Source organism: Pteronotus mesoamericanus, unplaced genomic scaffold (genome assembly GCF_021234165.1).
Source record: "Pteronotus mesoamericanus isolate MK-2021 breed Mesoamerican mustached bat unplaced genomic scaffold, CSHL_Meso_final contig_26, whole genome shotgun sequence".
Classification (NCBI taxonomy): domain Eukaryota; kingdom Metazoa; phylum Chordata; class Mammalia; order Chiroptera; family Mormoopidae; genus Pteronotus; species Pteronotus mesoamericanus.
The window spans coordinates 11,400,042-11,413,646 of record NW_026555109.1 but is presented as its reverse complement, the minus strand read 5'-3'; the positions used below and the strand labels follow the sequence as shown (position 1 = coordinate 11,413,646).

Here is a 13,605-nt window from a genome sequence, read left to right as displayed (position 1 = left end):
ATATTTTCAGTACCCAATTGGCATTATTAAATATGCTAGGCGAAATAAGCCAGGGGGCGAAAGACAAATACCATATGATCTCACCTATAAGTGGAACCTAACCAACAATACAAAGATGCAAGGAAAATAAGACCAGCAACACTGAAAGGAAAAGAAATCAACAGAGACAAGAGGGAAGGGGGGGGCGGGGAAAAGGAAGGGAAGGGGAAAGTCAAGGAACATATGGCAAGGACTCATGGACAAAACCAAAGGGGAAGAGCTGAGGGAGGGACGGAGGGAGGGGGCAAGGGAAAGTGGTGGGGGGGAGGAAGAGACAAATGTATTTGAAAAAATAAATTAAAATAAAAAAATATTATTGACTATATTTCCTATGTGGTACTTTACACCTCTATGATTATTTTGTATCAACCAATCTGTACTTCTTGTTCCCTGTACCTTTTTTATACAGCCTCTCAACCTACCTTCCCTCTGCCACCCATCAGCCTGTTCTCTTTATAAATGAATCTGTTTCTGTTTTGTTTGTTCCTTTATATTGTTCTTTAGATTCCACATATAAATGAAATCATATGGTATTTCTCTTTCTCTAACTGACTTATTTCTCTTAGCATAATACCCTTTAGGCCTAACCCTGCTATTGCAAGGGGTTCATTCATTTTTTTTGGAGGCCATTTATTATTCATATTTTTTTACCTTTTTTTTCCTTCTTCTTAAAGAAGACCCTTTAGCTTTTCTTGTACTACTTGTTTGGTAGTGGTGAACTCCTTTTACTCTTTCTTGTCTGGGAAGTTCTTTCCAGTCTCATAAAATACGATAAATAATGGTATGTCCCTCACAGGTGGCTGTGAGAATTAAATTTATGCGGAGGGCTGCTGCAGTGCCTACTCTGCAGATAAATGTGTCACAATGGGATGCACTGTTATGCGGTTAGTAAAACATCTAGAAAGGGCCATGGAGACTAATGATAAACTTTCTGCCGACTTCTCTGAGGCCTGTCTTTGGGGGAGGGAGGAGGCTAGCAGTTGTAGAGGGCCCTGGGCCTGATTCTACTGCTCTCAGCGAAGATCCTCAGCTTTCATCTGCTTTAGGAATCAGACTTCTCAGTCATATATTTCTTTTGGGGGACAGATCTGCTGCTAAATAATAATTTTTAAAACTTTTAATTCATTGACATAGTCCAACATCCTTAACTGACAGATATAGAACTTGAAGCCCAGAGAGGCCAAGTGATTTCCTTAGGGTTAGCACAGGTGGCAAATCAGAAGTAGAAGCTGCAATTATAACTATGACGTAACTGTGGAGAAATTCTAACAGGTAATGAGTAAATCTGATAACATACATTCAATAATTTGCCCTTTTCTTGCTCATCTACTTTTTGCCAGGCATTGTTCTAGAGTTTTAGCACAAAGAGGGGAAAAAAAGGATAAAGTCCTTTAACTCAAGAGTGTTTATAATCTACTGGGTGAGACATAAAAACATAAATAAGAAATTACAAATATGAAAAGTACTATAAAGGCAAAATACAGGATGCTCTTGAAAAAAAATTGTACTGTTTGATTGAATGGTCTAAGAAGCCCTCTTCAAGCAGTTACAGTTGAAATTGGAAAGAAATTTAAAAGGTCATCCTTTGAAATGGGGGAAGCCAATTCAGGGAAAGAGAAGAAAATGGCAAAGGACCCAGGGTCAAAAAGAGACTGGTGTGCGGAGGCTCTGGACATTAGCTCATGAAAGTGGAGAGTGAGAGGAAACAGCAGCAGATGCTGGCGGGGGAACAAGTGGAGCGTGTAGGTCATGGGGAGGTGCTACTTAAATCCAAGGGCTACGGAATATCACTGAATGGTTGAGGCAGGGTCTGACAAGTGTGGTTTCCCTTTGTTAACATACTACTCCAGCAGCTTGAATAGTGAAAGGTGGCAGTGGCGAGACCAGTTAGCAAGCTCCAAATAATGGTAGCCCAGAAAAGGGTCTGTGAAGGGGAGAGAGGTTTGGAAGCAGATTTACTTAGGAGGAAGAGGAGCTACCATCCTCAACTGTGTGCTACTGAATTGTATCTGATGTATTACTTAGGATTAGTTTAGACAAGATCAAAATTTTATTTATATTGATGGACAACATTACTGTATTTTAGAATCACAGACTGGAATGTATGCCCTACAATATAACAGGGATTTAGAAAATAAGTGAAAATGGGTATGTATTTTCCAGAAATGACAAGGCTACTGGCAAAAGCCTTTATAGAGAGAGATACATAAAATGAACTTTCATCAACAATTTAGGGATGAATGTAAATATCTATTATTTCTAATGTCTTTGCAAGAATTTCCCAAAGTACAAAGACATACACATTCATACATACACACAGATATATACCCTAGAAAACTAATATGTATGTTTTACACATATATACACATAAAAATATACACATATATACATATCTATGTATATACATGAGATAAGCCAATAATATGGTTGCATTAACTTTGAACAATTCAATGGTAAGAGACAAAAGTCTCCCACAAGTTAGATAACATATTTAACTCCTAAACAAATTATAAAAAGAATGAAAATCAAGAGCATGATGTTTTTTCTTCACAAGTAATGATTTACACTAAGATAATAAAATTCCTCTTATAACCACAATTTTAATGAGCTCAATGCAAATTTCTGCATGCATATTTAGAAAAAACATGAATAGCACTAACAGAAGTTCCACATTTGTTCCGACGAGCCTGAAAGAACTATTGCAGACATCTCCTTGGTATTCTTGAGGATTTTCATCTACAGTGGCTCAGCTGTTACATGGGTTAGAGAAAATACTAAACTGACAATAAAAATGTGAAGACTTCCTGTTGGTTTGTGGTAATGAATTGTGACAAATGGAGTATTAGAGTAGATCAAAGGAAGAATTTCTTCTATTTATCATACCAAGATTCCAAAATTATTAGGAAGGAAGCTTTGATAGTGAATCTTAAGCAAGGTTACCAAAAGGACACATTTTACACATTTTTTTATATTTCTTATTGTTTATTCTATTATAGTTGTCCCAATTTTTTCCCTTTTGCCCCCTTTACCCAGCTCACCCATCTGGCCCACAGTCAATCTCCTCTCTGTTGTCTGCACTTTTACAAAGATTTTAAAAGAATTATGACAGCTCATTACAAGTAGAAAGAAAAAGAAAAACACGTCTGTGAATACTTTATGCTATAGTTGTAGATTCAGTGTATACTACCTATGTCTGCCAAACAATTATTGCCTTAGTCAAAAAAAAGATGGGATAAATATGTAAAAAAAAAAATAACATCCCGTCTAGAATTCACCATCTTGGTTATTCTGAAGACATGTGAATAACCATTAAATATATCTCCATATGTATTTCCAAAAGTAGGGATTTAGAACATAAAGCAGACATCAATCAGGATACACTTTCAGAAATGTTTTGAGAACTAAAAGGATTTGAAATTTTGAAAATATGCTGAATTCACTGATTCCCTGTCTCCACTTGTCAACACTACTTTGAGGCTATGAACTTTGCTGTTTTGTATGGTTGCTTGTGATATTTCTCTCCAGGAATTTAACAGTAGATTCACAGGAACTAGAAGTTTAATGGGCAGAGAGATGGTCTGACAAATGGGATAAGGGCAACAAGATCTTGGGAAAGGCAGATTAGGAGGAAAGAACTGAGTGTGCATGAATGAAGAGAAAAGACGGAATAAGAAAGAAAAGGACGGTATTGTCACTTCAGGAAAAGGGGCATTAATCTAACTAACTACGTTATACTAAGCTTCCCAAAGCTGAAGCCCATTACCATTCATGAATAGCATTTTAATTTTTTTCCCCTTGCTTTTGTCATTCTGTTAGATGTATTAGGTCTTTTCATTCACTATGCCTTTGCTTGGCTCAAGATTTATGTTTTGTGTATGTAGATGTTGGTGTATCTGTGGACTATAGAAAGAGAATTCCCTCTAATCTTCGAGACCCATACACTGCACATACAAACTTTCTCTTCTATTCACACAACTGTCAGAAGTAAGCATAGATCCAGAATAGGAACCAGGAGTGTGTGTCCTTAAAGGACCACTGGATACAAAGTAAAAGAAACACTTGTGATTGTAGGCCATTTTATTAAGCTTCTTGAGTTTACATTTGGTCAGTTTAAACTCAGTTTGAAATGAGTATAAGTTAAGTGCAGAGGACTTCCAGCCAAGACGGTGGCATAGGCAGACATGGCTCACCTCTTTGCACAACAACATCAAAATTACAACTAAAATCTAGAACATCTATCACTCAGAACTGTCAACAATTGAGTTGAATGGAAGTCTGACAACTACAGCATTAAAGAAACCACACCCATCCAGATTGGCAGTAGAGGCGCAGACATGGAACAGGCTGGTCCCTCACCCGTGTGTGGTGGATAAAAATTCAGGAGGGATATCTTGCGAGCAAGAAGACCCAGCCCCACACCAGGTTCCTCAGCCCAGGGTTCCGGTGCCAGGAAGATAAGTTCCCGCAACTTCTGGCTGCAAAAACCAGTGAGGATTGAATCGATGGAAGAAACTTTTTGAGCCCCAAGAAGTTTCTCTTAAAGAACCCACACACAGACTCACCTACTCAGACTCACTCCCTCTGAGTTCTAACATTGGGGTGGCAGTTTAAAGGGCACTGGTGGCATACTGGGAGAGGCTGAAGTGTCTGGCATTGGGGCTAGCAGAGGCCATTGTCCTTTTTGTAAGCCCTTTCCCTGCAGAGCCAAAACCCAGCAGGCTGGTGCCATATCTGAGACTCCATTAACCTGGCTAATATTGTTTGACCCAACTGGGAGATCCCCGGAGACTCTGCCCCAACTAACTTAGGAGCCACGGAAGCTGCTTTTCTATATGAGAGGCTGGTCTTGGCTCATGCTTCAAAACTTCCTAAATCCTCCCAACAAACAACAGCTGGCTTCAGTGAGCCCATGCCTGGCACTAGCAGCAGCCAGCCTAGATTCACAGCTAGGTTTCGCCTGGGAATCTCCAAGCTCAGCACAAGTAGCAGCCATCTCAGACTGCTTTATAGCTCAGGCAAGATAGCCCCAGGCAAAACACAGGTAGGGGCTGAACATGGCCTGAATCACCCGGGAAACCCCAGAACCAGCCTATACAGTGGAGAGTTACAGACCACCTTGGACAACCACCACCCTGCCCCTGCACAGCTGATCCTCCACGAAGGGTGGAGGTTGGTGGTAAATGTTCACAGCCAATCCTTGCAGCTGACTGGCCTGGATGAATCCCTACCATTGATCTGCCAACAGCAACCAAGGCTCAGCTACAAGAGAAGGGTGTACTCAGTTCACACAAAGGGCACACCTTGAGTACCTAACCTAGGTGATAGGGGACGCTGTGTCACTGGACCCTACAGGACACCTACTGCTTTAGCAGCTCTACCTAATACACACAAGCAAACACAAGGAGGCTGCCAAAACTTGAAGACAAAGAAACATGGCCCAAATGAAAGAACAGATCAAAACTCCAGAAAAAGGCTAAACAAAATGGAGATAAACAATCAGATACAGAGTTCAAAATACTGGTTATGAGGATGCTCAAGGAACTTAGTGAGGACCTCAACAGCATAAAAAAGATCCAGTCAGAAACAAAGGATACACCAGTGAAATAGAGAACAATTTACAGGGAGACAACAGTAGGGTGAATGAAATAAAGAATCAAATGAGTGATGTGAAACATAAGGAAGCAAAAAACAACCGATCAGAACAAGAAGAAAAAGGAATCCCAAGAAACAAGGATGGTGTAAGCAGCAATATGTTGTTGTTGATAGGCTGACTGTATTTAAGAACAGATTAAATTAGTGAACAGAGGATTCAACCACCCTGGCAAAACCTAATATATAGTCTATACAATAGTAATAATAAAATAAGGAATACATCTTACTGAGTTTTTATTCTGTTCTTGGCAACATGCTGTCACCTTATAGCCTTAATCTTTTGTCATCTTCGTAACAACCATATTATGTCAGCGCTATGTACCCATTTCACAGATGGACTTAGTGAGGTTAAAGAACTAACTGCTGAAGTCAGGCAGCCCCCGTAGCAGCCGTGAACCAGAGCAAATCTGCATGACTCCATCCTCCTTTCTCTTTACTCCCAGGATAACATGCCTTCACTAAATGGAATAAAAACTTGACTTGAATTTTAAGCTTGAGTTACATTTAAATAAGTATATTCTCAAAGGAAAGCAGAGAGGGAAGACAGTGGTAGGAAGGTAGGAAGCTGGAAACAGAATCAAAGAGAGCAGGGCAGGGGAGAGGAGTAGTGGGAGGGGAAAAGAAGCAAGAATGTGTTACATATTTTTGAGCAACTGAAAACAAATTCTATATTCTACAGATATTATTATAGCAATTGTTAATTTTGATGATTATCAGAACCATAAAAAGTTTAAATCAAGACTTGAATATTCATTCACACAGTTACCATTTGATAAGACCTACATCTTATAAAAACCTCGAAGGAGAGATGTTGTGGCTTTTGTTTCAATTAAAAATTTTTTCCACGGACATATTTGTCCTTAAAATGTATATCAGAACATTGTTGTTTTGACAAGCCTTTTCTAAAACCCTCCCATGGAATGTAAATGGATAATCCAGTCAGGAATCTTTCTCTGTCCTTCCTAAAGAGAATCACCTGTGCATCTTATGGCCAAGAACATACGACAGTGTAATGCACACAGTGGAAGTTGTGGGTGAATATTATATAGATAACATATGCACATATAACCCAAGCAAGCCATTCCCTCTTTAAGACCTAATAAACAGAATATGATTACAACTGTTTTTAATGTTTCAGATACAATTGCAAAGAGCTGACATTAAAAAGTCATTCTACTTTTAAATATAAAAAGATTTTAAATATAAAAGTATTATAATTGATGTTAAGTTGTAAATATCCCTTTTAAGATTTTAGGTTTTAGTGCAGTTTTAGATTCACTGCAAAATTGAGAGGAAAGTACAGAGATTTCCCTGGCCCAATACACATAGCCAGCCCTGTTGTCAATGTTCCCCACCCTAGTGGTATATTTGCTACTATTGATGAACCCAACTCGACATTATCACCCAATGTCCATAGCTTACATCAGAGTTCATTTTTGGTGGTGTACATTCTCTGGGTTTTCAAAATGTATAATGACATGTGTCCATAATTACAGTATCATACACAGTAGTTTTACTGCCCTAAAAATTCTCTGTGCTCCCCCTATTCTTTCCTCTCTCAACAACTCCTTGGCAACCTCTGATATTTTTACTGTCTCCACAGTTTTTTCTTTTCCAGAATGTCAGATAGTGAAATCCTAGTTTATATAGTTTTTTTCAAATTATGCTTTCACTTAGTAATATGCACTTAGGATCACAGGAAGTTCATTGGATCCTTAAGAAAGTTAAGAAGAAAAAAATTGCCTTAAATTTACCTAACATTCAATGTGCCTACTGCTATGAGCAGAATTGCATCCCTCATAATTCATATACTTGAGGCTCTAACTGCCAATGTGACTGTATTTGGAGATAGGCATTTTAAGAGATAATAAAAATTAAATAAGGTCATGGCGTGGGTGGGACTCCAATCCCATAGGGTTGGTGTCCCTAAAAAAGATACCAGAGAGTTTGTTTTTGTTCTTTCTGTATCTCCACCATATGAGGACACAGTGGCAAAGCAGCCATCTGCAAGCCAGGAAGAGGGCCTTCAGGAAAAACATTCAAGATTCAGCCAGCATTGTGAATTGGAATTTCCATTCTCTGAAACTGTGAGAAATAAATTTCTGTTGTTTAAGCCACCTAGTTTGTGGTATTTTGTTATGGTAGCCTGAGCAAATGAATACACCTAATAAAATTAAAAAGTATTTCAAATGTTTTGCTGTTTTAGTTATTTTAAAATGAAAATTGATGAAATAAAAAAATTCAAAAAGGCTGTAGAAAACCTAGTTAAAATATCTTTAAGTTATTCAAAATTAAATACACCAAAACAAGAAATTTCAAGGATTACTCTAATATTTATAAAATACCATTTCTAAAACACAACACATAAAATAATTTATTTCTATGGAAATTACATAACATACATTACATTTTGTTACTTTAGGCTTACCAAAATGATCTTCCATAACTTGGGCACTGGAATGTGCACATACACACACAAGCACATACACAATACATCACAGCTACTTTCAAGAATGAATGGCATGATTGCTTTGCCTTTCTTCTTGTTGTGGAAAACATCTGAATATTTGAGGGAAATTAAAAAACAGAATCTACATAATAACTAAAATAATGGCCAAAGACAGAATTGGAAATATTCAGGAATTAACACATTGGCTGATCTTACAAACCTGATAAACAAGTCAAGACTATAAATTCAAATCTTTGTAAAACACAAAAGCGGTTATGTTTGTTAATGGTCAGTAAAACACAATAATATTTTGTAAATGGGAATTTTAAACAAAATACTAATCTATGCTTTCATTAAAATTTCTTTGAGTGGAAACTTGTGGTATTTGTGGACATCATAGGACACAATGCCAGCAAACATGCAGTAAAGGTGTAATTACCTGCTCAGGCTTGGTGGGGCCATTCACAGTGGCATTTTCAGGAGCGCTGTCCTGAGCTTGTTTCTTGCATAGACCTTTTGCTGCATCTTTGAACATAATGTCTTTTTCCAATAGACTGTCTTGCTTGGCAATTGGCAACACCAGGGGGCTGCTACAGGAAATAATCAATACTCTAATTAGTCTTTTTCTAACATGGCTACATCAATCATAAATTACCACAACAGGACATCTCAATCATACAGTTTTTTTAATCCAGGAAAGAAAGAGTTTCTCAGCACTGTAGGGGGAAAAAAAAAGAGAAATCGGCAAGGCTTCTGATCAGTTCCAAATTTCATTCAATTTCACATTTAAAAGAAAAATATACTCAACTTAAAGAGAATGTTTACAATGTATATATGACTGTAATAGATAAACCAATAAGCAATTTAAAACCTAAGGCTGACACATATGACTAAACTAAGGAATATATTTAAATGTGAAACTTAATCACAAGCCAGTGAAGGCAAAACTATACAGTTATTTTAAATACTGCATATATGGGATTTAAAATGCTATAGCATCATGGGCAATATTTACAGTTTGTAACTAAGTAACAATAGGATACTAAGAAAAATGATGGGCATAAGGGTTACAGCATTACAAAAAGAATAAACTTTATTATTTCTATACAGCTCAGTATAACCCAAAAAATTAAAAATACTATCTCATGTTTTTCCTATACACTGCATTGTCAAAATAGTTATTTTGTAATTTGCATAAAAATAAACACAACCTAAACACTGAATTTTCATTATAACATTTTTAAATTAAGATTTTAAAATATATCTTCCAAAATGTTACCATACAAGCAGAAACACATACATATTTAATAAGGTGCAAATATGTAAATGTAATTATTTCATGTAGTCTATAATAGTAGTTTGATTGTAACTGAAGCTCGATGCACTTATTTTCATATTTTAAAAATTCAAGTTTATTGAGCTATATTTACGTTTACAATTTAGTGAGTTTTGAATAATGTATATATATTTTAGTGGTGTAACCAACATATTGGCAATAAATAGAACTTTTATCACTCCTGTGTGTCTCCTTGTGTCCACCCTTTGCAGTCCATTACCGCCCTTGGCCTTCTTGCCCTTGCAAACACTAACAATTACTTATTTTACCACAGTTTTCCCTTTTCCACATTGTCATATGAAAGGGGTCAGGGAGTACATAGCCTTTTGTGTATGTCTTCATTTATTTAACATAACGTTTTTGAGATTTGGGATTTCTGCATATAGCAACATATATATAGCATACATATAGGAATAGTTGGGGGGTTTGTTCATTTGTTTGTTTGTTTTATGGCTGAGTAGCATTCTACTGCAGGATGTACTACACTTTGACTATCCATTCACCAAAGATTTAGGTTGTGTCCACTTTTTGTCAATTGTGAATGGAGAATCTATATACATCCATGTACAGGTGTTTGTGCAGACATATTACTTCATTCACCTTGGTTAAATATCAAGGAGAAACACAAAACTGTTTCCAAAGTGGTTGTGCTATTTGGTGCTCCCCTGAGCAAAGCGTTGGAGTTCCACTTGCTTTACATCCTTGCCAATACTTTTTAAATCCATTCCAGTAAAGTGTGTTTGTGGTTTCTCCCTGTGGTTTTAATTTTCATTTCAACGTGTATATCTGACCGAAGTATGACTGCTTTGGTAAAGTACAAGTTCAAACCTTGTGACTACTTTTTACTGGGTCTTCGTTGTCAGATTATCAAGTTTACATATTTGGATTCAAGTCTTTTATCATATACACACTTGGCAAATACTTTCTTGCAGACTATGTCTTGTCTTTGTTTTTGTTTTTGTTTTTGCTTTTTAATTATTTTTTGTTCAAATACATTTGTCTCCACCTTCTTGCCACCACTTTCCCCTGTCCCCCTCCCCCACCTCCCTCCCTCAATCCTTCCCAACTTTGACTTTGTCCACGAGTCCTTTATACATGTTTTTTGACTTGATCTTTCCCTTCCTTTTCCCTGCCCACCCCACCCCGCTCCTTCCCTTTTGACTCTACTGGTTTCTTTTCTCTTTCAGTGTTGCTGGTTATATTTTCCTTGCTTGTTTATTTTGTTGGTTAGGTTCCACTTATAGGTGAGATCACATGGTATTTGTCTTTCGCCCCCTGGCTTATTTCACTTAGCATAAATGCTCTCTAGTTCCATCCATGCTGTTGCGAATGGTAGTAGTTCTTTTTTTCTTTCTGCTATGTAGTATTCCATTGTGTAAATGTACCATAGTTTTTTTATCCACTAATTTACTGATAGACATTAAGGTTGCTTCCAACACTTGGGTATTGTAAATTGTGCTGCTAGGAACATTGGGGTGGATAGGTTCTTTTGAAATGGCATTTTGGGATTCCTATGGTATAATCCCAGCAGTGGAATCACTGGGTCAAAAGACAGTTTCATTTTTAGCTTTCTGAGGAAATTCCAAACTGTTTTTCACAGTGGCTGCACCAGTTTGCATTCCCACCAACAGTGGTTCCCTTTTCTCCACAGCCTCGCCAAAACCTGTTTGGTGATCTGTTTATGATGGCCATGCTGACTGGTGTGAAGTAGTATCTCACTGTGCTTTTAATTTGCATTTCTCTGATGGCTAGTGATGCTGAGCATCCATTCATATGTCTCTGGGCCCTCTGTATCTCTTCGTTGGAGAAATGTCTGCCCAGGTCCTTTGCCATATGCGTTCTTTATATATTTTGGAGATCAAACCTCTATCTGATGTATCATTGGCAAAATATTTTCCCATATGGTTGGCTCCCTTTTCATTTTGCTGATGTTTTCTTTAGCCGTGCAGAAGCTTCTTATTTTGATGAGGTCCCACTCGTTCTTTCCTTTATGTCCCTTGCTTTAGGGGACATGGCGGTGAAAATATTGCTGCGTGGGATATCTGATTTTCCTGCCTATGTTCTCCTGTAGGACTTTTATGGTGTTGCAACTTATATTTAAGTCTTTTATCCATCTTGAGTTTATTTTTGTATATGGTGTCAGTTGGTGATCAAATTTCAATTTTTTGCATGTAGCAGTCCAGCTCTCCCAACACCATTTGTTGAAGAGGCTATTTTTACTCCAATTTATGCTTCTCCCCACTTTGTCAAATATTAATTGACCACAGAGACATGGGTTTATTTCTGGGCTTTCTATTCTGTTCCACTAATCTATGTGTCTGTTCTTGTGCCAGTACCAGACTGCTTTGATTACAGTGGCCACGTAATATAGTTTAATGTCCGGTATTGCGATTCCTCCTACTTTGTTTTTCTTTCTCAAAATTGCTGTGGCTATTTGGGGTCGTTTATGGTTCTGTATAAATTTTTGAAATGTCTGTTCTATATCTTTGAAATACGTCGTTGGTATTTTAATAGGGCTTGAGTTGAATCTATAAATTGCTTTGGGTAGTATGGGCATTTTGATGATGTTAATTCTTCCAATCCATGAACACGGTATATCCTTCCATTTATTTGTGTTTTCCTTAATTTCTTTCTTCAGTGTTGTATAGTTTTCTGTATCTTAATGCAGTTCCTTTAGCATATCTTGTAGTGCTGGTTTGGTGGAGATGTATTCTTTTAGCCTCCTTTTATCTGGGAAACTATTTCACCTTCCATTTTAATTGAGAGTCTTTCTGAATAGAGCAGTCATGGTTGTCGGCCTTTGCTTTTCATGGCTTGGAATATTTCTTGCCATTCCCTTCTGGCTTGCAATGTTTCTGTTGAGAAGTCAGCTGCTAGCCTTATCGGGGCTCCCTTGTATGTTACTACCGTTGCTTGCTTTAGGATTCTCTCTTTGCCTTTGATATTTTCCAAAGATATTTTAATGATGATGTGTCCTGGACTGGGCCTCATTGGGTTCCTCATGAATGGGGCCTTCTGTGCTTCTTGGATTTGTGAGACTTTTTCTCTCCTCCAATTAGGGAAGTTTTCCATCATTACTTTTTCTAACAGGTTCTCTATTCCTTGCTCCTCTTCTTCTTCTGGTATTCCTATTATGCGGATATTACTATGTTTCAGCTTGTCCTGCATTTCCCTAAATGCCTCTTCATTCTTTCTGAGTCTTTTTTCCATTTCTTGCTCTTTCTGGCAGCTTTTTTCTACCTTATTCTTCAGCTCGCTGATTAGATCCTCTGCTTCATCTAGCTTGCTTTTGATTCCTTCTGCTGTGTTCTTCAATTCAGAAGTGGTATTCTTCATATCCTCTTGTGTATTATTGATAGCTTCTACATCTTTTTTCATGTTGATATAGTTTGCACTAAGTTCCTGATAGTTTCCCTGTAGTTTCTCATAGTTCTCTTTGAGCTCACTGAGCTCATTGAGCTTCATTAGAACCATTGTTTGGAATTCAATATCGAATAGTTTACTTGCCTCTATTTCATTTCGTTCTCTCTTTGGGGATTCCTCCTTTCCTGTCATTGGGGGGTGTTTTTTTTCCTTCTCATTATTTGTGAGAATCTTCTTTTTTTTTTGCTTCTTCTTCTTAAATTAATTAGTATTGATTTCCTGACTTTGTGGATTCAACTTCTAAGGTAGTAGGCCAGTCTTTTTTTTTTTTTCTTTTCTTTCTGGGTCTGCCTCTGATGTTGTCAGTTGTTGACCCTGTCTGACCTTAGGCAGTCTGTTTGAGACTTCTAGGAATCTACTGTCTGTATTTGTCTCTTGCAATTGTTAATCTAGTCCCTCTGCTCTCAGCTGTCAGGCTTAGGCACCTCAGGATGGGGCAGTGCCTCCTGAGGTCAGGGCTATCGTGTCCTTACAGTCTGCTGCCACTCAGGGGAGTAGTCTGCCTGAGCAGGATGGGGTCCGTGGAATAGGGAAGGAGTCAGCGCCGGATCCCCCTGCTACTTCCTTAGTTCTCTCCCCAGTGCCTCTGACTCCAGTCTCTCCCCCTGAGTCTCTAGGCTGCTCTGTGTCCCCCTTAGCCAGGGATCTACTATCTCTGCCAGCCGCACTTCACTCAGCACCTAGGCCTGCACGCTACTCCTGGGCG

At 38.0% G+C, this 13,605-nt stretch overlaps 1 protein-coding gene across 2 annotated transcripts in view; it reads right to left on the bottom strand.

The window, feature by feature from the left end:
- The window catches only part of MYO16 (myosin XVI), a 590,664-nt gene that overhangs the window by 302,912 nt on the left and 274,147 nt on the right, over window positions 1–13,605 (bottom strand). For both annotated transcript variants that reach the window (XM_054574388.1, XM_054574387.1), the window contains exon 10: window positions 8,580–8,730. In XM_054574388.1, the coding sequence (XP_054430363.1) occupies window positions 8,580–8,730 (151 nt within the window). The remainder of the gene's footprint in view (window positions 1–8,579; window positions 8,731–13,605) is intronic.